At 34.7% G+C, this 13008-nt stretch overlaps 1 protein-coding gene across 1 annotated transcript; it reads right to left on the bottom strand.

Moving 5' to 3' along the window:
• Positions 1–433: 433 nt before the first annotated feature.
• Positions 434–1417, bottom strand: LOC133180062 (uncharacterized). Its single transcript, XM_061314660.1, has one exon. The coding sequence runs from the start codon at positions 1415–1417 to the stop codon at positions 434–436; it is 984 nt and encodes a 327-aa protein (XP_061170644.1).
• Positions 1418–13008: the final 11591 nt, after the last annotated feature.

The following is a 13008-nucleotide window of genomic DNA, read 5'->3' as shown; positions in this document are numbered from 1 at the left end:
TTACGAATGGGTTTATACAGACTATAAGAATCTTCATTGTTTAAAAACTGTCTTATCCTTCGTCTACCAATCTTGTATTTGCCTTCCTTTTTAACAGCCTGATATAATTTTTCAGGCCCTGCATATGCCCCCAGTTTACCGGGAGTGTAGTAGAGCTCCCTCAAGTAATCCGTGTAGTCTGACATACTGGAACATACTAACGATCTCTCTTCGACAGTAACATTTTATATCATTGTAAAAAAAATACATCGCACGTTTTGAACTAGTTTATTTTGATATTGTTAGAATAAAATGATAACACAAAAATTCGATGCACAATAAATAATATATATATATATATATATATATATATATATATATATATATATATATATATATATATATATATATACATATGTTACATTCATATCATTAATTATTTTAGTGTTCATTGTCATTCAAGATCACTCTCGATGGTTTCCATGTCTGGTAAATCACCCGCGTTACATTCCATTGACATGTTGTCTTGTGGGTCGTAGCCAAAGGGGGTACATTCGGGACAGCTTAACATTCCAAGTTGATTTTGATGAGACTCACTGAGCATGCAAAGTTCAACGTCCTTTAGTTCTGGAACATATTCATGCATCTCCTCGATGACATCTCTAAGTCTGACAAATTTGTTTTTGTTCAGAGTAACACCTTTCCTTGTAGGTATAGGTTCTTGAACATTTTCTGGCTTCCAGAAGTGTCTTATGTCCACTGTCGGATAGCCTGGTGATAATGAAACGAACACACCTCCACCAACATGCCACTGTGCTTCTTCATCCTCTTTTCCAGTATTGTCTATGTAGTCTTGAATATCTGGTAAAAGAGATTCAAACTTTAACCAACGGGCTAAAGGAAAGGTAACTCCCTTCTTGGTGGCAATGAAACGACCATGTGATTCTGCGAGGTGACGGATGTGAACGTAAATCTCCCCCTTGAAAGGCATGACGGTGAGGAATAGATCATTAAAGTCGTCCAAACTTATCCTACATCTTGGCTCCTGAGACTGTTGATGATCAGCTTTCTTTGATTCGTTTCTGGAACCTCCTCTTTCTTTAGTACTGACGACTAATGATCTTGCCATGGCCAGCTTCTTTTCGTACTCAGACTTTGTGTCATCATCCTTATTCATCAGGAGTCGGGATAAGTCAGCTTGATTGGCTTTCATCAATGCCGTTCTAAGCCCCATAAAAGCTCTCGAACCTCGACGTAAAATGATGCTGATCAATTTCCTGTTTTTGTCATAGCTGGTTTTCTCAGCGTCTATCTGTTGTCTCATTTCATCAGTAATTATGTTTGAGGCGTAAAGATGCCCCGCAACAGGAACAGCCATCATTTTCATCACCAATGTTGAGTAGTTTGACTTAATCACGTCTTGATGTTTTTGCTCCATCTTTGTTGACGATAAGGATCTCACAAGGAGATTTGCTCAAGACTGATGAAAATTTTCAAAATGTTACAAGTTTATATATGATTTAAGTCACGTGGCTCGTGACTGTAGACTCCCCCATGACGTCAGTGACTGTAGACTCCCCTCATGACGTCAGTGACTGTAGACTCCCCCATGACGTCAGTGACTGTAGACTCCCCTTAGAATGCGACTTTTCTCTAAACTGACTGTAGAAATTTGATGACTGTAAAACACGCTGGCTGTATATTTTGGCATTACAGATCTTTATGGGTGTCCAGGTTTGCAGGTGCATGAGATTGAGTTATTTGTAAATGTTTCTCCAGTATAGGACTTAAAATTTTTGATGCATGATTTATTCTTCTTTTAAATCGATATCTGTCCAAAGCCATGGTCATCCATTCTCCCTTCCGATCTTCATAGGGAATAAGGATGATCGTTTTTTTTGTCTGAAAATTTCACAGTCTTGTCCATTATCCCTCTTCTTTGACAATTCTACATTTTATTCCTGCAACGCTTTATATATGATTTTGTGCTTTTAAAATAGATCCATCCATATGAACTACAGATGCTTTTAAGTACTGCCACTGTGTTTTACTCAAGGTAATTCCTTCGTTCCCCGGTTTTCCAGACTGAAATCGTCGTATGTCAACCTGTATGGTGTCATTGGCACATATCATGGCATATACTTCGTTGGAGAGTGGGTACCGATCCACGTATGAACATGTTTTAATTACATCTTTTTTCAATGTAGGGCGTAAAACACAGTCTACTTGGGTAGGTTTTTTCTTCTCGTGTAAAACACTGACAGCGATGCACAAAGAAATAATAAGTACAATCGCAAAAAAGCTAGGTATTACAATCGCGATTTTTTTCTTCAACTTCTCTTTTAACATCCCTTTGCACTCATTACCACAATCACTTGTTAGAAGTTCCATCATTACCATTTGTTCAGCCATCTTTAAACAAAATGTTTTTGCTAGACTACTGCATTGCACATTTATATACATATGACCTCCGTGGGCGGGGTTTTGGAAAACCCCCTGATGTCAACTTGAACTGTACAAATCAGATTCTCTTAAGACCTGTGGAAAGTATTTTTTCGGCATAACCCTACGTTTCAATATGTATTCTTCAGATCCCCAGCTGTCTGCAACGTCATAACCATTTTTCATTTTTCCTTGAAATCAACAATGCAATCTTCCTTTCTGTCAAACCATTGACTTTCTTGTAAAGTCCATTTCTTTTCATTTCTTCTTAAAGCATTCCAGGCTAAAATTTTCCATTTGTACTGCTTTCCCTGAGTTGCCATCGTTATTACAAGGCAACTGAGATTTACAAGGTATTTATTCTTATTTTTTAAAAATGTCAGTGACTGTAGACTCCCCATGACTGTAAAATCGTATGACCTCTAATGTTTGGAAAACCCCATGACGTCAGTGACTGTAGACTCCCTGACTGTAGACTCACTCTTTGCACTAAGGGAACCCATGACGTCATTGACTGTAGACTCCACCCTTGACTGTGACCTCTATTTTGACCTTTCTGGGTGGGGTCTGGAAAAACCCATGACGTCATCCTGACTGTAGACTGACTGTTCTCTGTCCCCCTTACTACTAATAGGAAATTTTGTCGTCTTACAGCAAAAAAGCATATATTTTCCACAATGGAAATAATAATGATTTCAAAAATGTACTATTATTCTTACTTTTGATAGCAAGGTTAGCACGTTAGCCCCTTTTTCTACGTATTTAACAATTGCCACTGTTCATCAGGATTATATCAATTTAAACTAACAATCCTGTATTTCTAGATCTTGGAAGTTGATCCATGGATATGCACTAAAGAATGGAGGCGTGCAAGGCGAGGACAATCCCCTGCCCTGAGAAAAGGCATTTCTCAATTCTAAGAGTTCGTGAGAAGTTATATTTTTCAAAAATTGTATTGTCATTTATAATCTTTTAATCATTTGCTTACTTTATTTTATTGAATAAATTATAGATAAATAATTTATTTCTCACTCAAGTTTTTAAGGGATGTGAAAAGAAAAAAAAAACTTCACGCATGATTCGAACTCTTTCCAAAGCTCACGGCTAGGCGCAAGACTGAACGCGTTAACCACTACGCTACGAAGTTTACTTGTCTTTGATGTGTGTCAGTGTGATTTAAGTAAACGAGTTTGTTGAAGCATATAATTTTTTGCAGAAATGTTGGAATTTCACATAGAATGGGTTCAGACTCCATTTTTTTAAACATGAAATAAAATTTACACTTACTTCTCCGTTATTTAAACATTAATGAAGAATGGAGACTTGACCCATTCATGTTAAAAAATCATTTTTTATGGCTCTGATAAACCCATTTTCCACTAAATATGCTTATCTGTCAACTTTAAAAGCAAATTATCAATTAATAAGTCGTTCATTAAAATAAATGAACCAAATGTGTTGAAGATGACATTACTGAAAACATAATTTGAGAAAATAAAACTTTTCTGTGAATTTTGAAAATTGAGAAATATATTGTCTCAGAGCGGGGGATTGTTCTCGTCTTGTACGCCCTCTTTCTTTCATCCGGAATCTTATTGTGATTACATAGGGAACAGATTCGTTCATCTTTAGGTATTTTTTTTATATCGTCCTATTTCAATTTTAAGCCTGTGACCTGATATTCTTAACTTTGTTTTAACTGATTTATGTTGATTGTTTAAAATATCAAGATAGGGTTCAAATCAAAAGTTAGTCTTGAGGCAGGTGTAGGTAGATAATTTTACCATCTTTATGTAAATTCCTGTCTTTTTCCCATGTTATTTTATAGACGTTAAGATATATATTCTTATCAAGTTTATTTTAAACTGTGTGAGTGACATAAAACATCACTAGGTTTAACATCAAGATAGGTAAGTTAATACAAGAATACCATGAAGTAAGACAATTTTGGTGTAGTGTTTCAGAACACTTAAAAGCCTCACAAAGTAATTGAAATTCACCATCTAGGTTCTCTAGTCTGAATATTTGGCTTTCTGTACTCCCGAGTACTTTGATTATTTACCAAAATCAATGGAGTCGTTAGTCGACATGGTTTGATTTGCGGGAGTAGATGGCATCTCCCTTGTTCCTCCGCCAGGACTTGAGGTCCACGTGACATTTTGGATGGCGTGGCCGTTTGAACTTTTTTCGTTCCTTTGCATTGGGAGGTACTTTTTGTCTACGTGCATAGAAGCGCTCGCTCCGTGATCGGAAGGTCGTGTGTTCGAATCACGGCCGCGACTGACCTAAGTCGAAAAAAAAAAATAGGTAGCAACTGTTCCTTCGCCAAGCGCTCGGCACTTTGAAGTGAAAGTTGCGGATCATTCGCATGAAACCTTAAAAATCGAGGCCCCTTGTCACGGTAGACGTTGGCACGATAAAGAACCCTCACTGCTCAATGGCCCTGAGTGCCGAGTAAAGGTCTAAATTTGAAGCCCTTCACCGGTATATGGTGACGTCTCTATATGAGTGAAAAATTCTCGAACGGGACGTAAAACAACATACAATCAATCAATCAATCTACGTGCATAGACCTCCTCAGTTATTTTCCTGATAATTAAGGTTCGGCATATTCAAACTTTGTTAAAATCTCTCCAGAACCCGCAGACTTTACCAATTGTCTCTGTTGAACTTTATCCCTATAAACAAATAGAAAGGACATCTAAGTCTTCAGAGGGAGGTCATTCTCTTCATCTGTTCAAAACAATGAGCTATTGCTGCCGACATTTTGCGCCTTTTATTGGAAATTACTGACTTTAGTTCCCCTTCTTCCGTTTTGTACGATTCAGACAGGCAAACATTAAAAGGGTAATATATACATTGATTACAAAACATATATACAGACCCTAAAACGTGCTACTACACCTCAGAAACGAACCGTACCGTTCCATGCAAGAAGCGTACCGTACCGTGCAAGAAGCGTACCGTATCGCACACAAAGCGAACCGTACCGTACACAAAACGAACCGTTCCGTGCAAGAAGCGTACCGTACCGTGCACAAAGCCTACCGTACCGTTCATGAATATTTTTTTTTAAATAATTATGCAAGCCACGCCCTGAAAGCATTCCGAATCTTGCAATGACCAAATACAGTAAATAATTTTCTTTTATTTCTTTCGACGCAGCGCCCGTTAAAGAAAAATGGAAAATAACCCTAGAGATTCAAAATATTATTATTAAGTACCTTGCATCTGGACTTACATCTGTTAATATAAGGAAACTACTCAAAACTAGTTACGACTTCAAAACAACTCGACAGAGTGTGAGGCGATTCCTTATTAGCTTTGCATGATCGGGTTGTGCTTGACTAACTTTTTTTTCATATTAAATGCAGCATCGTAATGTTTTCGTGTACAATTTATAATAAATTAAAGAGAATTAAATACTTTATCGTTTATTTCTATAGCTTTTATCTACCCTATTCTTGTCTCTATGAACGTTCTCGGAAACCAAGACACTTTGAAAAATGTATTTATTTAGGATTCTGTGGTATTTTCCAAAACCAAGCCCTTAAAATTATTTTTTATTCATGAAATTAAAAAAAAAAAGAAAAAGAAAAAAAAAAAGAAAAAAAGAACTAAATTATCAATTTGAAAGCGGACATGTTAAAATGTAAACGCCTCTCAATCACTAGAAAAAAAATAAATAAAAGCGATGTAAATGTAAATAATATGTGTTGGTTTACACTCTTCTGACCAACTCGAGATGTTATCGCCAATATAACACACTGTCAAAAAAGTTCGATCGCCACATTTTCCCATGGAATTTTCAGTTTAATACACGTAATCAACAAAAAAAAAAAAAAAAAAAAAAAAAAATTCTGGATATATGTCAGAATTAATTTTTATTTAAAGCATTTTCCCATTTCATTTGATTTATTCGCGGAAATCTGCAGGTAAAGTATGTAACCTGGAATTTACACATAAAGCCCAGTTTAATCTTAAAAAAATGCTTAGTCCGTGCATGCGTGTTCATCCAAGTTTTTTTTTTTTTTAAGAAACACTGTATATATCTTGCCATAGTCTCGTTATCTAGACTGACGTCATTCTATACTTTCGTTATTTACTCTAAAAAATTTGAAAATTTCGATCAAGTATTGTCATCACACGTGCACAGTTAAAAACTTGAGCTGTGTATATTGAACCGTATCTAATCCCGTTAGTCCAGATACATGTATGCCTACATTCACACGTGTATCAACAGTTTGCTGTCTTAAACAGTAAGTCTAAAACAATGAACCAGTTTTAATCAGCAGGTTTAAACAGAATTTCATGTGCATTCAGCTTTTCTTCTAGATCTACAATAAAAAAAAAAGTATGGAAACAAAAAAAAGGGGGGGGGTAGCACCCGGCATGAGCAAATTATTCATTTTCAAAGTTTTTGAGGACATGCATGGCTGCATATTATTTATTTTCAAGGTAATTGAAAACGGACTATTTATTTCTAACATTTTGACATTATTTATTTAGGAAATCTGTCTTTGCAGTCAATATATATTATATACATTTATACATTGTAGATGGAATTGTAGCCTTCTTAAACGTTTTCTTGATTGTAACTTCCTTCAAAAAGCATTTTTACACATTGATGGAAAATTTATGTAAAAAGGAAAACAATTACGCGCACAAAAAAAGTAATATTTTGCAGTAATTGTGTGCACTTCTACCGATTACTTTTCAATGTATTTTTCCTAGTGAGCCAAACACCTAAGAAATCTATATATATATATATATATATATATATATATATATATATATATATATATATATATATATATATATATATGTATGTATATATTTCCTCGCAAATAAAAATAAAAAATTATTTTTTATTGCTTGTTTGATCATTCGGTGAAGAGAAATTTGTCTGTTTGTTTGTTTATTTAATGAAGCAACAGTGATAAGATCGTAAAAAGAATGTTAGACGAAATGAAAGCATGAGGGATTTATAAAATCAACTCTTTTGTTTGAAAGTGTGATAAGTGAATATTTAAAATAATAATTGTATTCAATTTGGAAAATTTAAAGGAAAAAAACATATGTAGGCTTATTTTTATTTTTATAAATACAGAAAGGTCTTTTATGGCGACGCAACCAAAATATTTTTTTCATCCTTGTTATACAGTGTTTGTTGATATGTTATTTCCAAGTTATTGAACCATAAGGCGATGTTGTACAAAATAAGATGATGAATAGACAACTAGAATTATTTTATTTTAAAAATTGAAAGTAGTTCATACAGAAAGTTAATTAAAAAAGATACAGTTATTAAGACGACTAGTTACATGTAATAACAAAAATGCAGCTGTAAAAAGGAAATATTTATAACAGTTTTAACTTAAAACAACTTATTAAAAATGCTTGCGACACCGTCCTTGCATTTATATAAAATAAAGAGATTATAATAAAGAAATAAACGACTTTATAAAGTAGCCAATCATAAACTAAAGCGTACAGTCTCCGCCCACTTAATTTACATACCGTTCACCAAAGCGTACCGTTCACAAAACGAACCGTTCCGTGCAAGAAGCGTACCGTACCGTAAACAAAGCGAACCGTACCGTACACAAAACGAACCGTACTGGCAAGAAGCGTACCGTACCGTGCACAAAGCGAACCGTACCGTTCACAAAGCGTACCGTTCCGTGCAAGAAGCGTACCGTACACAAAACGAAACGAACCGTGGTGTAGTAGCACGTTTTAGGGTCTGTAATGATATACTTCCTTTACTAGAAGTGGACGTCAGGACACATTTACTGATTAAAAAGTTTCTTTTACAAAAACTGTGATATTTTCCTGCATTATATGTATGTACATCTATGTAATATATGTTATTAGAGAAGACAGTGTTGATATATTAATCATTTAAATTTCTTCATTACAGATGTTTTCAGGATTGATAGGTACAGGTAAGCATCACGCATATGGTAAAACAAAAAAAAGAAAATGCAGGAATTGAAACACATTCTGTTGCTGAAAATCATTAAAAAGGGGGGGGGGGTATCACTATTTTCAGACAAAATGTCCCTGTCAACTAACAAAACTCTGTGTTTCTAATATTATCAAAAACGATAAATAGTATTTATCAAATAACAAAGTGCTACCCAATGATTACCGCATATATTGTTTGAATCTCTTTGCGATCAGCCTTCGCCTCTTCACGAAAAGCGTATTCCCCACGTGTTAAAGAATCAACTTGTTTTGCTCCCTCTGGTCCTTGGAAAATGTTTGATAGACTCGATTCGTAACGCTTGCCAGTTGATATGACTATCTGTTTTCAATTTTTTGATAACTTCTCTAAACTCAAAGTATTTAGAATTCTATGTTTCTTTCTTGATTACGCAAATTACCTCTGAGAGTTCTAATACGAGTATTTAAAGATACTTTCACACCTTTATTTACGCGAGATACCTATATGTTATGTATAAGCGAGACAAACTTTTTCCGATCGGTGTTTTTTAAAATCCAGAGGAGTTTATCTTAATTACACTGATAAGAAAAACCTCTTAAACAAATTCTTCCCAGTCTTTAGAGTCAGCCTTTTTATAAAAAAATCTATTAATACCCCTTCCCTCCAAGAAATGGTATTTTTGAGTTTTGACACTTTTTTTTATAGTATCGTTATTTTCTTTTTTTTTACTCTCCTCACTCACTATTTAAAAAAAAATGTTACTACTGCCTGTAAAAGCTAACAAATAATGTCACATTTTACAGTTTGTTTTTAGATATTATTGAAGTCAAAGACTTCCTGGACAAACAAACTTGATTTTATTTTGAAAACTGCGTAGATTGATGTCCGGGTTACACAAAACCTCTATGAAATTCCCCCTCCCCCCCCCCCCCCCAAAAAACCCACCTCATTCTCAAAACTCCCCATGAACGCCAATGTCAGAGGCCACGACTATAGCTACACGCCAATATTTTCATAGGAAACAAAATTAATTAATAATATGAGAAACATCTTGTTTCTTGAAACAATTATACTTACCACAATATTTTGCTAAACAAGAAAAATCAATTGACGCAAGCGTCAAATATATCAGGCTGCAAAAGAATTTAATTTTAGTTATGGTATTGTATAGATAGTTTTAGCAAGAGTTATTTCCCGTTGGCCGCAATATTGAAGGTCCAACGAGCGACTTTCTTCTTTGAGCAACCAATTTTAAACTTGTATGGTGGAAATTGAAATCATTAACGTACTTAATTTACGAATTCAAGGAGTCGACCAAGTGGTGCAATGGTAAGAGCATCTGCTCTTTAGTCGCAGAGTAAAGAGTAGATCCTTACATAGTGGGTTGGAATCCCACTGTGAGACGTGGAGGCTGGGCTTTCGGTGACACAAATCTTTAAAAGGAAAGGATTCAAACTTGTAAAAATACATATTTCCTCACTTCAAAATCATTACGATAACAGTAAAAACAAGTTGCATCAAGGTCATCGAAAGCAGAGAAGTTAATTCCAATCACAAAGAGTTCTAGTACATATAAATCAAAACTTGAATTAAAATTACACTACACATTCTGAAGTTTTATATGAATTAAATCCCATAAAATCTGCAGGAAACGTCATGGTCATTTTCTCTGCATATGAAAATCAACTTCCTGTGCATGTGCAAAAACAAATCAGTCCATTTACTTGCGTGGCCCTATATAAACAATATATCACATACAATGGGAAACCTTAGCTGGGTACTAAGTTTGGCTTAATTTTGCCTGAAGCTGGTGAGCTTTTCTTATTGTAATTTGCCTGTTGTCTGTGGACATAGTTGTAGGCTTTATTGTCTTCATATTTTTTTTCAGAATTTCTTCATCTCCAAAACCATTGAGGCAATTTCAACCAATCCTTTTACGGAGTATCCTTTGTATATTAGGATTCAAGTTTATTCAAATGAAGGGATAGACTCTCTTTCAAGGATAAATAAATAAGAATTTATGAAAATTTACTGGCAACTTTTAAAACTCTTATTAAGAAAAATATAACTTATGAAGCTTTATAATAATCACATAGTGTAGGCTTAAAACAAGAGGCCAAAGGGCCTCGCAGCGAATAACAAAATACAGGCAAAGTTTTCAATAGCTGGCTAGATAGCTCAATAGGCTATACAATTTTTATATAATAACAATTCTCATTAGATTTGAATCGAGGTCAAAAGTTTACCCAGATGTATCATTAGATTTTACAGGTAAAGGTGAGTTGATTTCAATGTTGTATGAAGCCATATGTGCGTGTGCCAACGTGTTCTGCTGAAAATAAATGTAATATTTATCTGTAATCGCAAAATTTTTTTCTATAAAATTATAAGTGATAAGATATCGTGGATTTTTTTTCCAGACACAACAAATAATTTAGAAAATATATAAGCAGCAAGAGGTAAACTATACAATGTAAATTAAAAGTCTATTTTGAAATCTTATCTTTATATGTAACTAAAATTGTAGATTTTAGCATTATGAACCCGCTGAGGTGAATCTTGTAATTTTATGTCCACCTTCTGTGTGGTGCCTTGAATGATGCTGTGTGAAGGTCTGGCTGAGGTAGGAGTATGCTGTAAAAGAATACCTAGATTATTATAAAAAAAAATATCATGACTTTCTGGTCAAAAGCAGGTGCAGTAAAATAAAGTGCAACTCTGATCATTATAGAGCCTAGCTATGGCAAGGACTTGCTTAAACATGCTGCATTAGCTGCAATTTTTATGTTCATGTTGCATAACTGCTGTAATGATTTGGGGTGGGTGGGATGGGGGGCATTCGTGTCCTATGATGATATTTCTAGATTTCAACAACATTGTAACATGGATATGTAAATTTGGGGATAGCGATATGTGGTAAATCCGATCTCCAGATGGTTAGAGAATGGGACAAAAAGAGGGTGATGTTGATTTCCTCTACCTTTTGTGCTACAAAGAAGTTTTGGACTGACAAGGTGGTAAGTGGATTTGCGTGGTGTTTGGAAAATTTTCGCCGTAGTTACTGGGATAGATCTCTAGCCAAGCGAGGGCTTTCGAGGTGCTGGGCTGTTTTGGCTTCGTTTTAGTATGTTGGATGATAGTTTTCTCTTTATCTATATATAAACAAATAAAGATGTGCTTAAAAACAATAATGAGTAATAGAGTGCATCATTTCAATTCCTTTAAGAATTCAAAGAATGTTTACTGAAAACCTAGAAAGATACACCCACCTGAATATTAACCAGTCAGTATACTCCTTATTCACAGATTGCGTCATCTAATCTCAAAACGAGGCTACGAACGCAAACAAGATGGCGAGTTCAAGTAAGGCATGAGCGAACAGTTGCTTGGCACTATTTTTAGCACAGGGACATGCGGAGAGTTATTACGTAAAATATAGGTTGCCGGCGGACTTTATATTCTAATTACATCTATAAGAAATGTTTAGTAAAGGCTAAATTAGACAACATATATTGTGTAAAATTTTGACAATATCGAACATGAACATGAACATTATATGTGACCTAATGTTTGCATTTAATTCGCTGTATAATCAAGTTCCGCCGTGGTCTAGGGTTATGACTCGTTAAGCATGTGAGAGGTCCCGGGTTCAAATCCCCGACGATCTTCTTTTTTTGATTTTTTTTTTAAATTTACTAAATGATAGTATTCAGCATGTGAAATGAAAAAGTTATGACGTCTGGCCATGGCTTGTACAAACTCATAAAATCATTATTACAGTGTAATAAATATTCTATATAAAAGAATCTTCTATACACATATTAAAGAATAAGCAATCAAATTTTTATATCCATATTGGTATTTTTTATTTGCTTTAGTATACATGTATACATTTAATAGTTCTACAAATCCGGCTGGACCTCCAGCCTGGTGATGGCTGTTGAGGACACGTCCTCGATATACAAATGTTTTGTCATGTTAAAATATCCTGCATTTTGCATTATATTGTAATAGAATTCACTACTTTGAGATTGTGAAATAATCTTTTATCATCACACACGCAGGTAGGTTAAGGCTTCCCGTAGAATATCACAGTGCACTATGTGCCTTCGCATCTCTGAGCTACCAAAATATGACGTCATAATGGAAAATGACGTCAAGTCACTGCAAACTTGAGGTGTTATGACGGGGAGAGTGTCATGAACTTTACACTTTATTTCAAACTGCATGTAAAATGCTAGATAGCTATTGCAAAATTCAGGGGTCGTTAAAGGTTTTTTAAGTCTTATATGTCCGAATATTTTAAAAATACACCGCTTACCTACCATTGATTGAAATTCAGCATGTTCAAAATGCTTATGAAAAATATACTTTTGAAATGTACTCTGTTTTATACCCGTGATTGGAGGTAGAATTTATTTTGTGTGCATAAAAGAGTCTGGCGCAGGTGATTAATGAGGATTAATCTGAGAATTTTTGTGGAAATCTGTAAGAAAAGATTGTTCTCTAACTGAATCTTGCTTGGGAAAAATGTGTGTTGGCTTTGTTTTAATACAGATTACGATATTGTGTGGAAAATACCCTCAAATTTGTAGGTAAGTTGAATTTCTCAAGAAATATTTTGTATCTAAGTAATA

Source organism: Saccostrea echinata, unplaced genomic scaffold, assembly GCF_033153115.1.
Source record: "Saccostrea echinata isolate AGI-Se365-2 ecotype Australia unplaced genomic scaffold, CSIRO_AGI_Sech_v1 ptg000005l, whole genome shotgun sequence".
Lineage (NCBI taxonomy): Eukaryota > Metazoa > Mollusca > Bivalvia > Ostreida > Ostreidae > Saccostrea > Saccostrea echinata.
This window is presented reverse-complemented; position numbering and strand designations above follow the sequence as displayed.